The sequence below is a fragment of the Herpailurus yagouaroundi genome, unplaced genomic scaffold (genome assembly GCF_014898765.1).
Source record: "Herpailurus yagouaroundi ecotype Mexico unplaced genomic scaffold, PumYag 203, whole genome shotgun sequence".
Lineage (NCBI taxonomy): Eukaryota > Metazoa > Chordata > Mammalia > Carnivora > Felidae > Herpailurus > Herpailurus yagouaroundi.
Window position 1 is genome coordinate 2,908,297 of NW_024412434.1, and position 21,842 is coordinate 2,930,138.

At 35.4% G+C, this 21,842-nt stretch overlaps 1 protein-coding gene across 18 annotated transcripts in view; it reads left to right on the plus strand.

Moving 5' to 3' along the window:
* PARD3 (par-3 family cell polarity regulator) overlaps window positions 1–21,842 on the plus strand; it is a 565,232-nt gene that overhangs the window by 295,903 nt on the left and 247,487 nt on the right. For 12 of the 18 annotated variants that reach the window (XM_040451006.1, XM_040451017.1, XM_040451003.1 and 9 more), the window contains 3 exons: window positions 3,921–4,060; window positions 6,764–6,892; window positions 9,270–9,308. In XM_040451006.1, coding sequence (XP_040306940.1) covers window positions 3,921–4,060; window positions 6,764–6,892; window positions 9,270–9,308 — 308 coding nt within the window. The remainder of the gene's footprint in view (window positions 1–3,920; window positions 4,061–6,763; window positions 6,893–9,269; window positions 9,309–21,842) is intronic. The other 6 variants (XM_040451005.1, XM_040451008.1, XM_040451014.1 and 3 more) reach the window with 1 other exon arrangement.

The following is a 21,842-nucleotide window of genomic DNA, read 5'->3' on the forward strand; positions in this document are numbered from 1 at the left end:
AGCAGATTCTTACTAGAACATTTTCCATATCCTGACATTTAGACCATTCTTCTTTCCATTTGGAGCAGGGTGTACAAGGATGTAAACTCTGAGATTCCTGTTTCCTTTCTAATCATATTCTTTCATTGAACTTTATGTGAACCACAAACTCCTTATTTCTGGTTACTGACTTTTAAGCTCCAGATACCTGGTTGACATGATCAGGAATTGACAGCTTTACTCCACTTTGAAACCTCTTACAAATGCAGAGTTATATCAGCATAAACCCCGTTTAGCTTTGTTAATTCCTGAATGAGATAAATATCAGATCCTGTCTTACTTTTCCTCTACTCAAATGACAGGCCCTGTTTTTTAAGCAAAAACAGGTTAAGAAACACAAATGGAATTGTATAAAATATAAAATTCTGCCTGGGATCTCTCAACAAAGGGAAAATATTTTATTTGGCTCTTGTCATAAAGATATCAGTTTATAAATACCATTGCCCTTGTACACTGACAGGCGTATTCGTTTAGTTAATTACGGTTTTTCACACAATTGTATATTAACAACTTATGAAACAATATGAACTTTTAGATAAAGTGAAATTTTATTTGCCACTAAAAGAAGCATTCCTTTGAACACAAAAATTAACAGTTTTATTTTAATAGCATTTAAAAAGATATGATTACATTGACACAGCTAATGGAGAAAGACTGCACTCAATCATCAAGATTAGAAAAATGGAAACAATGGTTTTCTTTGAAATGTTTTTCTGACTTTGAGGATTCTAAATGATATAGAGCCTCATGGCTCTATCTTCATTTTAATTTACTGTGAGAATGTATGACAAAAGGCTGAAACCAACTGTGTATTCTGTCAATAGTTAGAGATAATTTTATTTGAAAAATAAATTACATTTATGATAAATGAGAGTGAAGAAAGCTGATTCTCTTCCATTAATGCTGAATACATATTTTAAAAATAATGATTGTATGAGAGTTGAACATGCTTTCATTGTAGCCAGCTGCTAAGATTTTTACCAATTAGGATTGTTACATTTAACATTTTTGATGAAGTCCATCAAAAATTTAGGGTGTGTCGGTGTTAAATTTTAAACTCAGTTCAAGGTGAACTGACATGCTTTGAATGATAGTTCTTCATAAACTGAGTTCAATTCTATTTACTAAAAAGACAGGCCTTCATTTTAATGATTCTTTGGCATAATTTAGGAACCCTGTCATATAACATGACAAAATAGGATAGCCCTTTATGTACTTGCTTCCGTAATTATGATTTCTTAATATTTATTGCCATTTTGCCATTCTCAAGTACCCTGCTCTTTTGTAGAAATTAGCTTTTTAATAAAGTCAGAGGAGAAGGTCAGTAATCTGTTTCAGTCAGTGCAAAATGTTTTGTTGGCTTTGCTAAATGAAAATTGATATCTATTTATCTTTCTTTTAAAGGTCATTGCCTGGACTTTTAGCTTACAGATTTAGGGGTTATTGCTGATATTTTAATAGTATTGAGGTTCATGTAACAGTCGGTCTTTGTGGTTCATACAAATTAATATTGCGAAAGGAGAATAATTTAGAATTCTTTCTTAATAAATGTTATTGCAAGTCATTAGAGTTTCATGAAAGCCAGAGACATATGGAAACATCCCAGAAGAATAATTAGGAAAATTTCATATAGACAAGATGCCATTCAAGTCTTCAGCACGTAAGACTCAAAAATTAACAGTCCAGGCACATTGTTAAAGTGACTTCAGACTTGATGTAAATGAATGTTTTATAAGAACTTGAAAACATGTAGGGTAGGTTTTGTTACAGGTATAACAACAGAATGTAATTTTTTTCCCTTCATTTCAGCTTTGTTTCTTCTTTAAGCCACGTTTTCATTCACAGTTACTAACTCAAATCATTTACTTACAGATTTATACTCTTGCTTATGGTTCCGTATCGAGTGTTGCACCAAGTTAGTGTATTCTTCGGCAGATTATTCACCTTTATGTAGCTCTTTATTCTTCCCACATGAGCAATATTTCTCCTAGTACCATTTTGACTGAAATGGAAACCAATATCCTAAAAAGTAACTTTTTATTTTTTAATGTTTTAATATATTTCCTTATTTATTTTGAGACAGAGAGAGTGTGCCAGCAAGTGCAAGTAGGAAAGGGGCAGGGAGAGAGAGACAATTCCAAGCAGGATCCACACTGTCAGGGAAAAGCCCAATGTGAGGCTCCATCTCAGGAATCATGAGATCATGACCTGACCTAAAATCAAGAGTTGGGCACTTAACTGACTAAGCCACCCGGATGCTCCCAGACTAACTTTAAAAAGTTCTGGTTTTGGTGCCTGGGTGGCTCGGTTACACATCTGACTTTGGCCCAGGTCATGATCTCACGGTATGTTGGTTCGAGCCCTGCATCAGGCTCTGTGCTAACAGCTTGGAGCCTGGAGCCTGCTTTGGATTCTATGTCTCCCTCTCTCTCTGCCCCTCCCCTGTTTGTTCTCTGTCTATCTCTCAAACAAAAAAATGAATAAATATTAAAAAAAAATTAAAGGGGCGCCTGGGTGGCTTAGTCGGTTAAGTGTCTGACTTCGGCTCAGGTCATGATCTTGCGGTTAATAAGTTTGAGTCCCACATCGGGCTCTGTGCTGACAGCTCAGAGCCTGGAGCCTGCTTTGGATTCTGTGTCTCCCTCCCCCTCTGCTCCTCCCCAACTCACTTGCTCGCTTGCTCTCAAAAAAATGAATAAACATTAATAAAACATTTTAAAAGCTCAGGTAGAAATTAATCATTATTAGAAGTGTTATAAAAATTGTGTGATTCATTAGAAATTTGTTGTAGTCTTTACATTTTTTCTTGGCTCATTTTGGCTTGTTTTCTGTTGATTCTAGTAACTACAACCCTTTTTCTGCACTGCATTGCCCTTATGAGTGCCTATCAAGAAAGCTGCTTGAAGAACCTAGAATTTAAATTCTACGAAATGTTGCAGTAATTTATAAAGGCCTTGTTAATTTCAGTACTTTTATTTTATTTTATTTTTTTAATGTTCATTTATTTTTGAGAGAGACAAAGCATGAGCTGGGGAGGGGCAGAGAGAGAGACACAGAATCTGAAGCAGTCTCCAGGCTCTGAGCTGTAAGCACAGAGCCCAGTGCGGAGCTCGAACTCAAGAGCCGTGAGAGCATGACCTGAGCCGAAGTCAGACACGCAACTGACTGAGCCATCAGGCACCCCTCAGTACTTTTAAACATAATATGATGATCTGTAGACTTGTTAACTATGATCAGAGATGGGGTCTTCACTGGATAATTTGCCTTTGTATTTTATTTTAAAAATTTTACTGATTAATTGATCGAGAATATGTAGGGTGAGATTTAGGTGAACAAATCTAGGTCCTGTCAGTAAATTGTTGTAATTACAGTTTTGGGAGGTTCTGATATCTGTATCTAGTAAAACTTCTCTTTTCCCTATTTCTTTTCCATCTCCTGATCATTTTCTCTTTCCTTGCTTCATCTCCTACCCTTTAAATCTGGATACCAGTATTGCACAATAATGATTGATTTGGGGGGTACTGTGGATTGTGTCAGAATTTTTTTCCACATGGAGAGTTAAATTTATTTCACACGAAACATTCAGGCCAGTTTAAAATGTTTAGCTGTGGTATTTGTATATTACCTTTCATTTATCTTGGACTAGATTCACATTTCTTCTTAGATTAAAGAATTTTGAAGTATAAACCATTTAAAGCTTCCATAATTTAGTCTACTTTGAAAAAGCTATTAAAATCTTTATGGTATTAAAAGCAATGTAGGCCCCTGTGAACACTAAAAAATGTCAAGTTTAGGTAGAGAATAACAAATCCTTTATGTGCCATACACCTGTGAAATTCAAGGTATCTCATTTACTTCTTTTGTTGTTGTTATATGTTTAGGTACAGAAGGTTTGGGATTCAGCATCACTTCCCGAGATGTAACAATAGGTGGCTCAGCTCCAATTTATGTGAAAAACATCCTCCCCAGGGGGGCCGCCATCCAGGACGGCAGACTCAAGGCAGGAGATAGACTTATAGAGGTGAGTGACTTCTAAAAGTCAAAAGTGCTGTGAGTGCTAAAAAGTTCCATTTTTAAGGGTCAGTTCATTTGTCACATTTTCATAAATATGAAAATAAATTATATAATTTAACAGAAGTACGCATCATAAAACAGTGAATTTCTGCTTTACTTCTACTTTTTCTATGTTATTTGATGAGAAATATCTTTTCATTGAATTTGCTCATAAATTTTTAGTTACTCAGACATTTGGTTTATGAGAACGTTTGTCATTATGTAAGTACAGTGTCTGTTAGGTTATATTTCTAGATGGCTTTAAATTTATGTCTGGTAATATAGAAATGATATCTAGTTTGTAATCAGAACACAGACAAATGTAATAAATGAAAACAGTGTGTCTTGATGAGAGGAAATTTTGAAATGGCAGCATGGAGAATGAATTGAGACATAAAAATCAAATGTCAGAAAGAAAATAGTTTTTCAGAATTTCCTTTTCTGTACCTCAGGAGTTTCAGTTCATCGGTCTTTGAGACCATCTTAGACATACGTAAACATACATAGAAATTTCTGTGTGTGTGATCATTTGTATACATAGAAATAAAAGGAAGAAAGGTTGAAAAAATCTTACTAGTCATTTTTCTTAGCGTTTTCTTCCGAGAACATAGTCTGTATTCTTAGCAGCATATATTGTGTTTCCTAATTTTAAACCCTAATGTTAAGAGGACATTTTTATTGCATTACCTTTTCTTCTTTACTCATAACTTCATATGTAGTTTCGAATTCTGCAGATTGAGGTTTCTTGAAAAGTAATTGAGCAAAGGATTGCCTTTCAGATTTTTCTATGTCCACATTTTGGGCCTAGATTTCTTAAATCTTACTTCTTTCCTGGTCGTATTGTTCATGTGACACCATTTTTTAAAGGGGCACTGATACAATCTAAATAAAAGGAAAAGTCTAAGTATGAATTATATTTAGAGTGTTGTTTCCAGAAAGGACCACTTGTCCTTGGGGCGTAAACTGAGTAGTATTAGTCCAAATTTGCATTTGTAGCTTTTTTTTAAGTAGTAGGAAGCTCACACAGGACTTGAATCTAGTCATCTTTGCCTCTGAGTGTCAAAAATGTGTGTCCTGCACCAGCCCCACTTCCTTCCTTCCTTCCTTCTTTCCTTCCCTTCCCTTCCTTCCCTTCCTTCCCTTCCTTCCTTCCCTTCCTTCCCTTCCTTCCTTCCCTTCCTTCGCTTTCCTGCTTGCTTTCTTGCTTTCTTGCTTGCTTTCTTTCCTCACATAATTGCTTTACTCTCAACACATCACAAAGGCAGTATTTCTATTTTTGAACATTGGGAAGAACCTCCAACCTGTATTTCTTTAGAGTTAGGTTTTATTTTCTGTAGCTGTCAGCTTTCTTTGAAACTGCATTTTCAAACATTTTAAGCCTAACTTTCCACGATTTGTACTTGTAGCTATACAATATCAACAATCTTTTGAGCAGTTTTTCTGAGCATCTGGAAATTGGAACGCATATCTTAAAAAAAATAGTATCAAATCAGTAATTTTTTTATTACCTGGAAATTTTTCCTTTCTTTAAACCTATTATTCTTAAATCTTTCACGCATTCACTTACTAGCATACATTGAGTGGTGGTAGATTGTGTTTGGTGGAGAGGGAAAGATTCCAAAACATATTTTAACTACAAGGATATTTTGATATTACAATTTAAATAATATACTTTGTTGCCTTTGACAAAATTTTATTTTTGTCTAAAGTGAATACTGAATAGTTTTTAAAAGAAATTTTCACTTTTATTTCTTTTAAGTGTATACTGCTATCTGATAATGTTATACTTCTTCTTTTTTTTTTTTTTTTTCAACTTTTATTTATTTTTGGGACAGAGAGAGACAGAGCATGAACAGGGGAGGGGCAGGGAGAGAGGGAGGCACAGAATCGGAAACAGGCTCCAGGCTCCGAGCCATCAGCCCAGAGCCTGACGCGGGGCTCGAACTCACGGACCGCGAGATCGTGACCTGGCTGAAGTCGGACGCTTAACCGACTGCGCCACCCAGGCGCCCCTGATAATGTTATACTTCTTAAAGATCAAAATGATGAGATTCCTCAGGAATTGGCTATTTTAAATCTCTTTGTTTTGGTAGAATTCTCTTAAACCATTGAAAAATATTGAGGTATTGCTACCTCAAACTATTGCTACCCCTTCAAAAATGTTATTATCATTCTGCATTCTTCCTTAATGCTTGCCTTTTAGGGATAAAAAGTTATCTTCATAGTTTTCAGTAAAATTTCATTGAAAGTTATACCAAAAAATTTTAGTGTGGTTTTACTATCCCCTATAAACTTGTTATTTTCTTATAAGAAAAAATATGATACACAAGGCCATCAAGATATCTCAGTTCAAAGCCAGTAAGTTTTGTGTTAACATGATAATTTGGATATAGTGCTTGTTTATTGCTTGTTACTTGTTAGTGCTCTGGTAGCTGTGGCTTTTGGTTTATTAAAGAGCACTAAAAGATTTACTGCTTCCTGGCTCACTTCTAGATACCTAGTCTATATTTCTTTGTTAACCACAACAGCCTGGTGGCTAGCAGATCATGGAAGAATTTACCATGAAATGAATTGTGCTCCATCGTAGACATGATTGGTTCTACGATGTGTGTCTTTTCTTCTGTCTTACGTTTGCATAGGATTGCAGCTGAAAACTTTTTATTTGTTTTAGGTAAATGGAGTCGATTTAGCAGGCAAATCCCAAGAGGAAGTTGTTTCCCTGTTGAGAAGCACCAAGATGGAAGGGACCGTGAGCCTTCTGGTCTTTCGCCAAGAAGATGCCTTCCACCCAAGGGAACTGGTGTGTAAATTTAGAGCAGATGAATGATTTCTGATGAACATGAGCCAGGGATCTGGGCTAGCCACCTGATGGCCCATGTTTACTAAGACATTTTCCAAGTAGTGTATATGTTTTATATATCTTTCAGCCTTAACTGAATATAAGCACTTTTTTCTTATATTCTTTTTAGTTTTGGAAATAGATATTCACAATTTTGAATGTAGGGGTCTTTAAAAATCAAATTACATGGATATTTTCTAGGACAGCACATGTTTATTACTGAACACTTTCAGATGGACTGATTGAATACAGAGATGTTGATTATTTCATAACTGTCACTTCAAAGGCTGGTGTTGAAAACGTGCCATCTTCTCCACTACATATGACAAATTTTCATATTTCAGATTTCATAATGCATTTAGCTAAACCAAATAAAGCTTCTTGCTTACTATTGTATGAAAAGAGTACCTTAAAGTATTATTGTTGAAAGTAAGGAGTCCTGAGTGGCACTGAGTCCCATGGCCATCAATTACTAATATAGACCTTATTTGGAATGACACAGAAACAAAAAGGCATTTGTTTGCTATTTATTTCATTTTTTATATGTGTATCAATATGTCTAAATTCAAGAGGTATTTACATAGTATTGGTGTGAATGAAATATGTATACTAAACTGACATAGTTTGAATGTTTTTCTGCAAAAAGTGCCAGGTTTCATTTATTGTGTAAAAACAACATAATTGGAGGAATCACTTTTATCTTTTGATGTGGTAGGAAAATTGTTTTATTTCTGGGACAAGTGGTATTTTAAGTATTTCAAAACAGATTTGAGTTGGGCCATATTAGAACATTTGACATCTCTTTCAGTTAGTTCTTAGGCTGTCTGCAACAATTAATCTGTATCTACTGGAGTGTCAAGGTTTAAGGGGGCCCAGTTCCCAAATTTGCCCTGTCTCTTATGGCATAAGAGCCTTAAGTCTCTTATGCTAATATTTCAAGTATGGATGTGTCGTGGTTATTAAAATTTTCTTTTTATCATAAGCCAGATATATTTCAGTGTAGGAATACTACATCCCCAGGTTACCCAAATTTACTGTGATTTCATGGAATTTCAGATTGTGATAGGGCTGAAAACTGAACACTTGTGTTTTAAGTAGATTTTGAAAATTATAAAAATGTCTTTATTTCTATTTTAAAATGTTGAATGCATTATTTCTGAATTTAAATTCAGTTTTCCATTTTCCCCCCACTGTTATCCAATTTTGCGCTTAAAATGCCACCTGATCCTAAATCTGGAGATGTCTCTATTAAATTGTAAATGAGCACTTAAAAAAAAAATACTAGGCTTTAGCTGTGATTTGCTGAAGCTTTAATTCTTCCTCGGTACATCTTAGCCTGTGTAATAGTTAGCATCATCAGATTGCCAAAGCTCAAACACCACTCTTCAGCGGGCCCTTCTCAGACTTAGTGCCAGCAGGCAACCAGCTTAAGGTTATTCAGGTTCTTCTTGTCCAATTTTGATCTTCCAGGCTTCTGTTTTCCCCTTCTGCTGCTTATTTTTTTTTTCTCTTGGTTATTTAATTTATTGCTTGTGAGCTTTTCATTAAGGAGTGAGCCAGTAGGCCGTCAGTCTATTATTCATGTTGCAGCTGCTTTTTAAGATTTCAAAGAATATAATTCTGAAAAACTTAAAGTGGGGGATTGCATTTAAAATGGTCTTTGAATCCAATTAACAAAACTCTTTTCCTCTGTTTGGGGTGTCTGTGTTTAAATTCTGTGTCTAAAACAAAATACTTTTATCAATATGTGCCTTTTTTTTTTTAAATAAATCAACCTATTAAATATCTATCTAATTAAAGCAACTCTATAATATATGAAACACATCACATTTGTAACCGGTGTAGTATTTATCATATGATACTTGTGGTTCAGACTGTTATTATCTGGTCTAGCTATCAAATTAAAATATACCTCATAACTTTGACGTAGTTGGGAAATGCAAAAAACAGAATTAGAAACAGTGCCATGAATAGAGAGGCAGTCTGGTGAGATTTGTTTTCTTCCAAGTAATAAATTCATGATATACTGTGAGTGAGGGAGTCAGAATTTACATCTAGGAAAATGTCTTAACACACACGCACACACACACAAGATAATATAACTGTATCACATGCACACACACACACACACACACACACACACATACATATATGGTAATACAATCACATCAGTGAAAGTTTGGAAGACAGTAATACATCAGCCATAATATAATCACCCGCCTTATATTTTGTGGAATTTAAGAACCAGCAAAATTTCTGTAGAGTCAAGCTTTGTGTCCCTGTGTGTTGAAGATGGCTTCGGTCAGTCTGTATTTATATTTTTCTTCAATTCTTCTAGAATGCAGAGCCAAGCCAGATGCAGATTCCAAAAGAAACGGTAAGAGCTTTGTCTTTTGCAGGATGCAGAGATGTTGAAGAGATAAATGGAACTAACTTCTGACTAATTAAATACGAAGTTACTTGTCCTCCCTCTTCCTCACTCACAATAGATACTATATAGGTTCATTAAATTCCCAACTGGTCTCATCTTAAGGTGACTTATTGTTAATACCCTAGATGGATAATGTTTCATGATTTCCTTTGGGTAAACAGGGTTAGAACAGAGAGAGACATTAGAATAGTTTGGTGTTCACCTTCACAATAAGAGGGACCAAAATTTGGTAAGTGTAGTAGTTTGACATACATATAAAAGTCTTCATGAGTTGTGACATGTTATATTTTCAGCGGCTACAAAGTAAAAACATAAATAAAAAAGAAGACTTGATTCAGGCACAGAAAAAATAGGGAGGGCTGAAAGCACAATAAAAGTATCATAGGGGCGCCTGGGTGGCTCGGTCAGTTAAGCGTCTGACTTCGGCTCAGGTCATGATCTCACGGCCCGTGAGTTCGAGCCCCGCGTCGGGCTCTGTGCTGACGGTCAGAGCCTGGAGCCTGTTTCAGATTCTGTGTCTCCCTCTCTCTCTGCCCCTCCCCTATTCATGCTCTGTCTCTCTCTGTCTCAAAAATAAATAAACGTTAAAAAAAATAAAAAAAAAATAGAATTAATTATCTTAAAAAAAAGTATCATAAACAGAAAAAATAAAGTGATACATCTGTAATTAGGCTAAACATATTAGTTGTCATATTAACTTATAGCCATTACAAGTATTTTACTTATAAGTTAATGTAGCATATTATAACAGGTAATTTCTCTTAATAAAAGTAACCACTCACAGCTGAGATTAAAATGCAAACCTAGTTCTATTCTGTTAGACAAATCTTAATACGACCTGGAAATAAAGGAGTAAGTTGAGTTCTAGCAGGCAATGCTAATGTAATGAAAGTAGGGATTGCCATATCAGCCTTTTCAGTCTCTGAAAGTATGGTTTTTAGTGTGGTTGCACGGCATGGGGTAAAAAGATAGGATGTTTTATATTGACACATAACATCCAGTAGAAATTCTAACAGTCATGATGCTTTATACATCAAACAACTTGGCATAAAAACGTATCATTCCCAAATTCTCTAAGTACAAGGAAAATTTAACAAAACCATATCTCCAGTGGATGATGCTAGTGTGTATTTTTCAAAACTGTCATATTAGGTAGAAAAAAAAAATAAGAGTGTGAAGAATTTGAATAACATAGTTAACAGGTTTGCTTTCTCTTTACATACTCATAAACAGATAACTTTGAATCTAATAAACAAAATGTTATTTTAAAATATTCTATAATCACAATCATGGTTAACAAGTCAGACCTCGGAGGAAAATCAGTAAACAACCTTGAAAATATTACACATTTAGAAATATGAATGATAGAAAATTTATAGTCATAGTTTTTTATTCATAAAATCAGTTGGTCAGTGATAACTAATCAAAATCACAATGGTATTTGTGTATGAATATGGTGGGAGTAGGTGGAAAGGGTAGGGGAAATTGGACAGATTGATTTTAAAGAATTTCAACTGGGCACAAGTGTGATCTGTACTATTTCATAGCAATAATGATGGCAAAATGTACTGTAGAGCTAAAATTCTTAAGATAGCATGATATTTGTTACAGGAATAGACAAAGAGAACATTTGAACACATTAGCAAAATAGAAACAGACCTGAGGTATATGTTAAAGGTGGTATTTCAAAATAGTGGTAAACTATGGTTTATTTCATGTTTTAAAAAATTGGCTATTCACTTTAAAAAGTTACATTTTTTTTCTCACCATACACCAAAGTAAATCCCAGTTGGTTATGAAATTAAACCTTAAACAATATTAAAAACATTTAAAAATATGTAAACAAGAATATAAATTAAAAATATGTGAAAAATTTCTGTTAACTTTGGGTACTGAATGTTTGTCCAAGCAGGGCAAAACCAAAATGTCATTAGATAAATAGATTTATTTGTGTGTTTGTGTGTGTGTGTGTGTGCGTGCGCGCGCGCACGCACGTGTGTGCGTGTGTGTAACTTTTGTATAGCAGTAACCATACCATGAAATAGTGAAAAGGTAAATGCCAAATGGGAAGTATTTTGCAATGTGACCGTCGGTAAATAACCACCCCTTTATTGTTAGAATCTTCTTACAGAGCTTTTAGCAAAACAGAATGATTTCACACATAAAGTTCAGTTAACCCTTGAATGAGGGTTTGAACAGCATGGGTCCATGTATATGTGGATTTTTTTTTTTATAAATATGGTGCAGTACTGTAAACGTATTTTTTCTTCCTTATGATTTATTTAATAGTATTTTCTTTTCTCTAGTTTACTTTATTGTAAGAATACGGTGTATAATACATATCACAAAATAGGTGTTAATCGACCGTTTCTGTTATCGGTAAGGCTTCTGGTCATCAGTAAGCTATTGGTGAAGTTTTTGGGGAATCAAAAGTTATATGAGGATTTTCTAGTGTGTTGGGGCAGGGGGGAGTTGGGGGCATTACCCATAATCACCACCTGTTAAGGTCTAGGACAGTGTGAGACAAAATCTTGCTGTAAGCTGTAAAGATAGACATATTCTCTGAAAACATTTAGGCAGTCCTGGTGGGGAAATTGATGATTAGTCTTGACCTTTTCAATCACTAAAGGGAAGAAGTGACATGGGCTTTCAATGGAGTATTCCACTGAGAATTCCAAGGTCCATTTCATTCCACTTCTCACCCACTAGCCTTGTGTGTTCAGGAGAAAATTTGCCCAGCAAATGACAATCCAATCACTAACAAAAGAAGTTATATGCATATGTATGTGGGTCTGATTTCTGATTACAATGGAAATTTTTTCTAATGAGGGTTTTCTGAACTGAGTCAGAAATCCCAGTTTTTTTTCTAAATATTTTCTTTTCCGTTTCTTGGTGTTTTGTTGTTGTTGTTTATTTGTTTTGTTTTTAATGTGTCCTCTCACATCTGTGCCTTTGTTCCTGCTCTTACTATGTATATAATATAATACCATTTTGGGTTTTTAAAGGCTTCATGTTACATTTATAACTTAAAAAAAATTGACTTCCTGGGCCTCTGCTTCTCTTTGCACCTTTTGAGGGCAAGTCATTAAATTCATTCAAGTCTTGAAATTCTCTGATATTTGTTATTTAAACTTTTATGTAATTGTACGCACCTCGAGAATAGATAGGTCCTAAAACTCAATTAATCGTTTGTTCGTTGATTATTACAATGACCCATAACTGATTTAGTCTGAGAAATTGAAAATATGTCATTAAGGTATGTTGAGTAAGTTCAGTGACTACTAGACCTCTTGAATTGATGAGATATAAGTTTTCTGTACGTCTTCTAAATATCATCTTAATTAATGGGAGCAGCAGATTGTCTTCTAAATATCATCTTAATTAATGAGACCAGCAGTTTGTAGCCAGGGTGCAATGGTACAAGAACATGTAGCTCTTGGGTCCCAAATACACCAGGTTCAGACGCTTGCTCCTGACAAAATCCAGAGGCAGAGAGACGGCTGGAGGTGAAACAAGAGAGGGATTTATTTCAGTGAGGCCAACACCAGGAAGACAGTAGGCTAATATCTCAAAGATTGTCTCCAAAGTGCTGAATATACTTCTAGGTTTATATAAGGAAAATGTGGAGCAAAGGTCGGTGGGTACAAGTGTTGCTGGGTGAACTGGAGAGACCACAGGCCCTGAGGCCTCAACCCAGCCTGTCCCAAAGATGGCACCAAAGGCTCTTGGTCTTGTTACGAGAAAGAATTCCAGGACAGAAACAATAGAGCATACGAGAGACATAAGCAGGAATGTTTATTAAAGTGAGAGTATACTCTGGGGTGCCTGGGTGGCTCAGTTGGTTAAGCATCCAACTCTTGGTTTTGACTCAGGTCATTATCTCCTGGTTTGTGAGTCTGAGCCCTGCATCAGGCTCTGTGGTTACAGTGTGGAGCCTGCTTAGGTTTCTCTGTCTCGCCCTCTCTCTCTGTTCCTCCCCCCACTTGGGCTCTCTTTCTCTCTGTCTCTCAAATAAATTAACTTGAAAAAAAAAATCTAAAAAAAGTGAAAGTATCCTCTCAAGATGTGAGAGTGCCCTGGGGGTTGGGTTTCTCTCTTATATTGAAGGTGTGGAATATTCACTACTTGGGGTGGGGATTTCTCAGAAGCAGGTTTTGAGCCTTTTCTTCCTTATTTGGTCAGGGGTTTCTGGCCTACTTTGTCAGCCATCTCGGGCCTATCTGGTTTGATCCAGCTTCTTGTGGTTTTGTTTTGGATTGTTGCCAGGACAGGCAACTGACTTTCTCAGTAGCTGGCCTTGACTTCCTTTTTCTTGGCCTCCAGGTCTTCTGTTAGAACCTAACTAACTGTCTCTAACACATACAGGTGGGCAGTGAATGTCGAGTTGATCATTGTCTTGGGGTCAGTCACACTTGGGTCTTGCTGGCTCAGGGGAGTCCTTATTGCCTGAGGGGCTAGTTTTGGTTCCCATGAGGACATGATTTGCCCACTGTGTCTTTTGCCTCAGTTAAGAGATAAGCTGAAAACAAGAACTTAATCTATTAGAAAGTACAGATTGAGGTCAAAATGGAAATAGTTGAAGTCCTTTTTTAAGATTAGAAACTTTAGCTTCAAGTTACCCATTCAGGATTGAACAAAATGCCAAAATATTTAACAGAGGCTCAGTGTCACTTGCTCTGTGCCCTGAACATACTCCTTTGTCTCTGAGAAGTTTATTTACTTGATAGAAAGCACTCTTATGTGGATGTCCTGGTTGGACAAGACAGTACTTGGGTGTACTAAGTCACGGTGATTCTCCAGAGAAATGGAACTAATAGGATACGTCTGTGTTTAGGAAGAGATTTTAGCATAACGGATTATCTAGTGTGATTGTCAGGGCCACCAAGTCCAAATCTGCAGTGTTTCAGTCAGCGGATTGCAGACCCTGGAGAGCCACTGGTGCAGATGACTTCTGATGTCAGTCTCCTGGACAATCTCTTGGCTCAGGAAGGCCTGTGAGTTTTGGTTGACCTTTAACTGATTGAATGGGCTCCACCCACATTGTGCAGGCTTGTGTTTTATCTAATTTAAATATGAATCTCATTCAAAAACACCCTATAAGCTGACATATAAAATTAGCATCACAATGAGTTATTGGATTTACCTGCTGGCTAGAAGGCCTTAACTTACCAAAGTGTCAGTTTCTTCATTGGCTTCAAATAGGACTAATGCAAACTTGCTTACTGAGCCCCCAAGAACTCTTGAGTAAGATCCATGTCAAAATATAATTTTTTTAATGTTTATTTTTGAGAGAGAGTGCAAGTGGGGGAGGGGCAGAGACAGAGGGAGACACAGAATCTGAAGCAGGCTCCAGACTCTGAGCTGTCAGCACAGAGCCCAATACAGGGCTCTAACTCATGAACTCTGAGATCATGACCTGAGCCTAAGTCAGACACTTAACTGACTGAGCCACCCTGGTACCCCCAAAATATAATTTTATGTTAAACAGATTCAAGGCTATTAGATAAGAGTAGGACTTTAGAATAATATGGTTTAGAGATGATACTAGACATTAAAGATAAGATATAGTCCATGCCTAATGTCATGAATTCAAAATTCATTCCAAAAGAGTTAATGGGTTCTCTCTATGGAAACTGCAGGGAAACATTGGGGAGTCTTTGAGAACCTCCCTGAAGATCAGGAGGCATCTTGATAGGCTACCTTCAGAAGATTTAGTCTTGATTTAGAGATTTAATGAGCTAGATAATAAGCATCATCATTAATAGGTTCATTTAACTAATGGTTATAGTATATCAAGTAAATGCTACCATAATGACCCCACTGTAAAATGAGAAAACCGTAGAAGAAATTAAGAGAACAATCCCATTTGCAATAGCATCAAAAAAATGAAATACTTAGGAATAAATTTAACCAGGGAGGTGAAAAATCCGAACACTGAAAACTGTAAGACATTGGTGAAAGAAGTTGACGGTGACACAAATAAATGGAAATGTCCTCAGTGCTCATGGATTTAAAGGATTAATATTGTGAAAATGTCCATATTGTAGATCACCCAAAGTGATCTACAGATTTAATGCAATCCCTATCAAAATCCCAGTGGCGTTTTTTTCTCAGACATGGAAAAACAATACTAAAATTCACACTGAACTATTAAAGACCCCTGGCAGCCAAAGTAATGTTAAGAGAGAACAGCTAAATTAGAGTCTTTACACTGCCTCTGAGAAGCTTATTTACTTGATAGTAAGTATCAATAAAGTATTGATCATAAACTATCAATATAGTTTGAACTGCCTGAGTTCAAACTATATTACAAAGCTACAGTAATCAAAACAGTAAAGTATTGGCATAAAAAGGGATATACAGGCTCAATGGAACAGCATAAAGAGCCCAGAAATAACCCTATCTATATATGGCCAATTTAATTATGATAAGGGACCCAAGAATATATAATGGGGAAATGATAGTTGTGTTGAGAAAACCTGATGCCCACATGCAAAAGAATGAAACTACAGTTGCATTTTACACCATACACAAATTTCAACACAAATGGATTAAAGATTTAAGTGGATTTATGAAACCATGAAACTCCGAGAAGATAGGGTGGGTAGCAACTTGAAGTTGGACTTGCTGCTGACTTTTTGGATTTGACACCAAAAGCAAAAATAAACAATGCAACTATGTCAAATTAAAAAGCTTCTGCACAGCAAAGGAAATCAACAGAATGAAAAGACTACCTATAGAATGGGAGAACATGTTGGCAAATCATCCATCTGATAAGGGGTCAATATCCAAGATACATGAAGAACTCATACAACCCCATAGCAAAAAATCCAAACAGTCTGATTTAAAAATAGGCAGAGGAACTGAGTAGAAGTTTTTCCAGAGAAGACATACAAATGATCAAGAGATCCATAAAAAAGTACTATGTTTCTATTTTGTTTGGCCTTTAACTGAGCATCATTGATCATCAGGGAAATGCAAATCAAAATCACAAGAATAACCTCACACCTGTTAGAGTGACTATCTTCAAAATGACAAGCAAAATGACAAGTGTTGGGAGAACGTGGGAAAGGGGAACCCTGTGCATTGTTGATGGGGGATGTAAATTGGTGCAACTACAATGGAAAATAGTATTGAGGTTTCTCATAACATTAAAAATAGAACTGTATGATCTAGCAATCCCACTTTTGAGTATATATGCAAAGAAATTGAAATCAGGATCCCAAAGAGATCCCTGCACTCCCCTATTCGTTGTAACTTTTTTTTACAATAGCCAAGATATGGAAATAACCTAAGTGTTCATCAATAGATTAATAGAAAAAGAAGATGTAATACACACACACACACACACACACACACACACACACACACACACGAATGTTATTCAGCCACGAGAAAGAAGGACATCCTGCCGTTTGCAACAGCACAGATGGACCTTGAGGGCATTATAGTACAAGAAAGAAGTCACAGAAGCAAATATTATATATCATTTATAGGTGGAATCTAAAACAGCCAAACTCATAGAAACAGACTAGAATGATGTTTACCAGAGCCTGGGTGATGGCAGGAACCAGGAGATGTGGTTAAAAAGTGTAAGCTTCCACTTATAAGATGAAGAAGTTCTGGGGATCTAATGTACAGAATAATGATTATAGTAAGTAGTATAATAATTATATACTTGAAAGTTGCAAAGAGAATAGACCGTAACTGTTCTTACCACAAAAAGAATATATAAGTATGTGATGGGTGGAGGTGTTAGCTAATGATTTTTCAATATGGTAATCATTTTTCAATGTCAGTATATCAACTCAACCCATTGTACACCATGAACTTTCACAATGTTATATATTAATTATATCAAAAAAGCTGGAAAGAAAAAAAAAACTTAAGTCAGACAAAGCAAAGAGGAAGCATAAGGAGGGAGAGGATTTTGGTTCATTACATCTCCATCAATATTTTTATACAAATTCATTGTGTTAAACTCGTCATCAAGCACTTCTGCAGGCCTATAATGTAAATTAATTTTGATACTCTAGAGAACACATAAAAGTATACAAAAACTTTCTTTTCTGAGTTTTTTGATGGAGAAATATACTATCATATACTAATCATATGTTGACCTTAATTGTTTGGTTTTGAGCAGCAAATATTCCTATTGTCACAAAACATTTTATAACATCTTATACTATTAAATGCTCAAACTTATTTTAAACTTATAATTCAAAGGAAAAAGCTTGAATTAAATGGCTCAAACTTTTTTTTTTTAATTTATTTTTTTCTAGTAATCTCTCTATCCAACATGGGGCTTGAACTTAACGACCCTGAGACCAAGAGTCTCGGGCTCTTCCAACTGAGTCAGCCAGATGCCCTAATTCAAACTTATTTTAAAACTATGTTTCTCCAAAGTTGGGATAGAATAATGTTTTCATGATATTACAAATATCATAATGATTTTATACAGTCAATCTCTGTGTTAACTTTAAGGAATTCATTTGAAATTGCTTACTATTACTACAGTAAGATAGGGGTTCCTTAGTGTTTGGTGTGCTTTCCCTGAGAAATCTTAGTTATTTTTTTATTATCCTCCTTTGTGCATAGTAATAAAATTAATATTTTTTAAATTTATTACATGATTTCTTTGCTGTTGAACTCTTAGGTTATTTTTTTATATTGGTAGAAATATCTATTTTAAAATGAAAAGTGTTTTAGGTATAGCAAAACTATTCTGGATTAGTTATTACATATAATTTTTATTCTGAAATGTTAGACTTTCAAAAATAGTACAGAGACTTCCAGTATACCCTTCACCACATTCCCCAATTGTTATTATTTAACCACATTTGATACATAATTATCTTTCATCCTCCACTCCCCTTCTGTCTATTTTTTCTCCTTTTCTTCCCACAATATATATATTATTTTTCTGAACTGAGAATAAGTTGTAGATGTAATTCCCCTTTATCTGTAAATATTTCACTGTGTCTATCCTAATAACAAGGACATTTTCTTATGTAACCACATTAGAGTTACCAAAATCATGAAACTAACATTGATTTGACAGTATTGTAGTACCACTTGCCCCAATTAATGTTCTCTATTGCAAGCAGAGATGAATGAATGAATGAATGAATGAATGAATTCATATGAATCAAATTCTGCTCTGGTTTCCAATTCAGGACCATGTGTGGAATTTAGTTGTCATGTCTCTTTTGTCTTCCTTAATGTGGAACACTTCTTCAGTTTATCTTTTCAGTTTTGAAGAACAAGTTACTTTGAGAATGTGCCTCAATTTGGATTTGTGTGGAATTTTTTAATTTGATAAGGATTTTTATGACTTGACATTATAGATTAATAACTGTAAAAACATTTTGTTAGGGTATTGAGGAGGGCACCTTTTGGGATGAGCACTGGGTGTTGTATGGAAACCAATTTGACAATAAATTTCTTATATTAAAAACAAACAAACAAAAAAAAAACAAAATACTTTCTAATTTCCCCTGAAAAAAAAAAACAAAACATTTTGTTATCAGTATTTATATAATCAAGCAAATCAATTCTTTAGATTTTACTTATTTTGCGTCTACCATTTGATTTGGAATAGAGTACAGGAAGGCCAGATGTGACATTTTGACTTTGCTAATAAGAATAATTAACCTTAACATATCAGCACAGATACTGTGTATAAACATTCATCACACATATGGGATAAATTGAAATGTATAACTTAAAGAAATTTGGAGGGCTATTCTTTTGTGCAATAACTAAATGAAACCAAGATAACTTCTCTTTTTAAAAAAATCCTCCTCTTTTTATTAAAAACAAGAACTCGTTCTTCCTATGTGTGATAACTGCATATTATTTAAGCTCTTTGTATTGAATAAATGTAATCTTTTGTAAGCCTTTTGTTAGCTTGAGAGTATGATGTTCTGCATTACTGCATAATGGTTTTGTGAGAGCTACCATAAGATTTCCCCTCTGGGCACCAGCTCCTGCCCAACATGTATAACCATCCTCCTATCCTTTCTTTCCCACACTGGGTTTTGAAGAGCAAGAGAAATTAAAGAAATGGCACATAGTGGGATTTTTATAGTACAAAAAGTAGTGTATAGTGGATAGTATGAAATTCAGTCAGCGTAGAGGGGAAAAATCACCTGCAATTATGTGACTTCAGTGCCACCATTTTGATGTGTACTTTTTAAAATGATTTTCTTCTTTACTAATGTAGCTAATATATATCATGTCCTTGGCACATATCATGTAGGTAATGAATGTTATGTCCTAAGCAGAAGGACACAGTGATATATTCCTCCTAATGCTTTTACTGAGAAGACAGACATTAAAGAATTTATTAAAATAGGATATCAAGGCTTATACTGGGTGAAGTATTAGAAGTTGAGAAAGCTCACAGGATAAAACCCAATTTCTTAGTCATAAATGTTTTTCTCTTCACCCAAATGGGACACTTTCTAAAGACACGTTAATAGCTGAATAGTGTTAATCTACTTAATATCATATGTAAAGGTTGTTTTTAATTTTTAGCTGTCCTATTAAAGCAGTGGACATCTGAACAGTTAAATCTTTGTTCCTGACCTCTGGTAGTTTTTTTAGGACATATTACTAACGTACTATTTCTGGGTTAAATGATAAACAAAATGTAGAGGCTTTTGATAAGTGTTGTCAAATTGACTTCTATAAATGTCTGTACCTTTTTATATTTTACCAGTAGTGCAAGAAAGTGCCCATTTCACCATACCTTCTGCATTCTTAGATTCATTACTTAAAACAAATTTTTTTCAGCAGTTTGATAAACTTTGTTGCAAGTAGACGATGATGATGATGATGGTGATTATTTTGGTCCACTTATCTTTCTTTAATGTATTCCTTGTTCACATCTCTCTTATTTGATGTGGCAGTGTTCATCTTTTTGTTTGTACTTCATCAGTTTTGTGTAATAATGATACTAACTCCATGGAAAAGGGAGTGAGAAGTCAATTAATTATAGTGGAAAAATGAGCAGCAAAACACCTTGCCGTTCTGCTCACACTCAATGTGTGAGTTTTCCACACCATGTACTTCTGATACCCTCTGGAATTAGTGTTAGACCTCACAAGTTAAGGACTCAGCCCACAAGACTGGCTCCCACTCAGAATATTTTAAAGGGCACACATGGAAAGCCCAAAATGAAGAGATATACAGGGTGAAGTCTGGAAGTCCTCAAGCTCACGAGCTATTCCTTTGGAGTTGGGGTGTGCCCCCGTTCTGGTACATGGATGTGTTTATCACCCTGGAAGCTCTCCAAACCCCATACTTTTGGGATTTTTATGGATGCCTCATCAATTATTAACTCCATTTTCAGCCCCTCTCCCTCTTTGGAGAATGGGCTTGGACTAAAGTTCCAAACCTCTAATCATGGCTTCTGGTGATAAGAGTCCATTCAGGAGCCACCAAGGAACCCACCAAGTGTCACCTCATTAGAAAAGATATCCCTAACATCCAGAAAATCCCATGGGATTTAGGAGTTCTGTGTCAAACACTCTTACCTGGAATTACAAGGGTTTTTGGAGCTCTGTATCAGGAACTGGGGCCAATGACCAATATATTAGCAGGCATTGAAGGCAGATTTTATATATTTATATTTATCTCCTTTTATTTCACAAATGGTAGAATGTTTGTTGAGTCATTTATTTCAGAGCCTGCAATCAGCTATTGGACTCACATCTGTAATTTTATGGTCCCATATGACATGCATATATATCCTATTTCTTTTGCCTCTTTTCATAATATTTTGTGCTCTCTTACTAGTATTTTAATATACTGAAGCCCAGAGATGACTCTGCTCATGATTATTTTTCAACTACTTAAAGATAATCAACTTTTATTTCTTCTCTTATAGATCTACCCATTTTTTCAGATTAACCAGGATCAAAGGGACCTGTGAGCCAGCTGTTTCCACAGCTATTGGGACTATTTTCTGGGGAAGAAGGGAACCTGTCTGGGCCTTGGGGCTGCACACTTGTGGCTATTTTTCTATCTCCCTTCAGATATAAGTATTTCTGCTATTCTGAGGATAGTGGGAAAGCAAATAGCTTTCATAGTGCCCATCCAGCAGGCTTCTTACTTCTAATATGCTAAGCCATAATGCCAGTTTGAGTACTAGGTAAAGGAAAAAATGATAGGTTGCATTAATGCAAAATAACACTCGGGGTGTTCATCCGTGTGTACGTGAGGGACGTATGAGCTTGAGTGACATGGTCACGTACAAATGGCTTGAGAGGCAAATTAAAGGAAACACATTTATTGTGTTTTGTTGAAAGAATTTGACTCAAACAGTTGAATCCGGATGGAAACAATCAAGGTGATAGAAAATTAGTTTCTCCTTTGTATCAGAACGAAGAGATCTCCATATTAGAAAACTTCGTTAAAAAAAGTTCTTTATAATATAGTGGCATTTAAAATGGTTTTTGAAGAGCAAAATTTTTT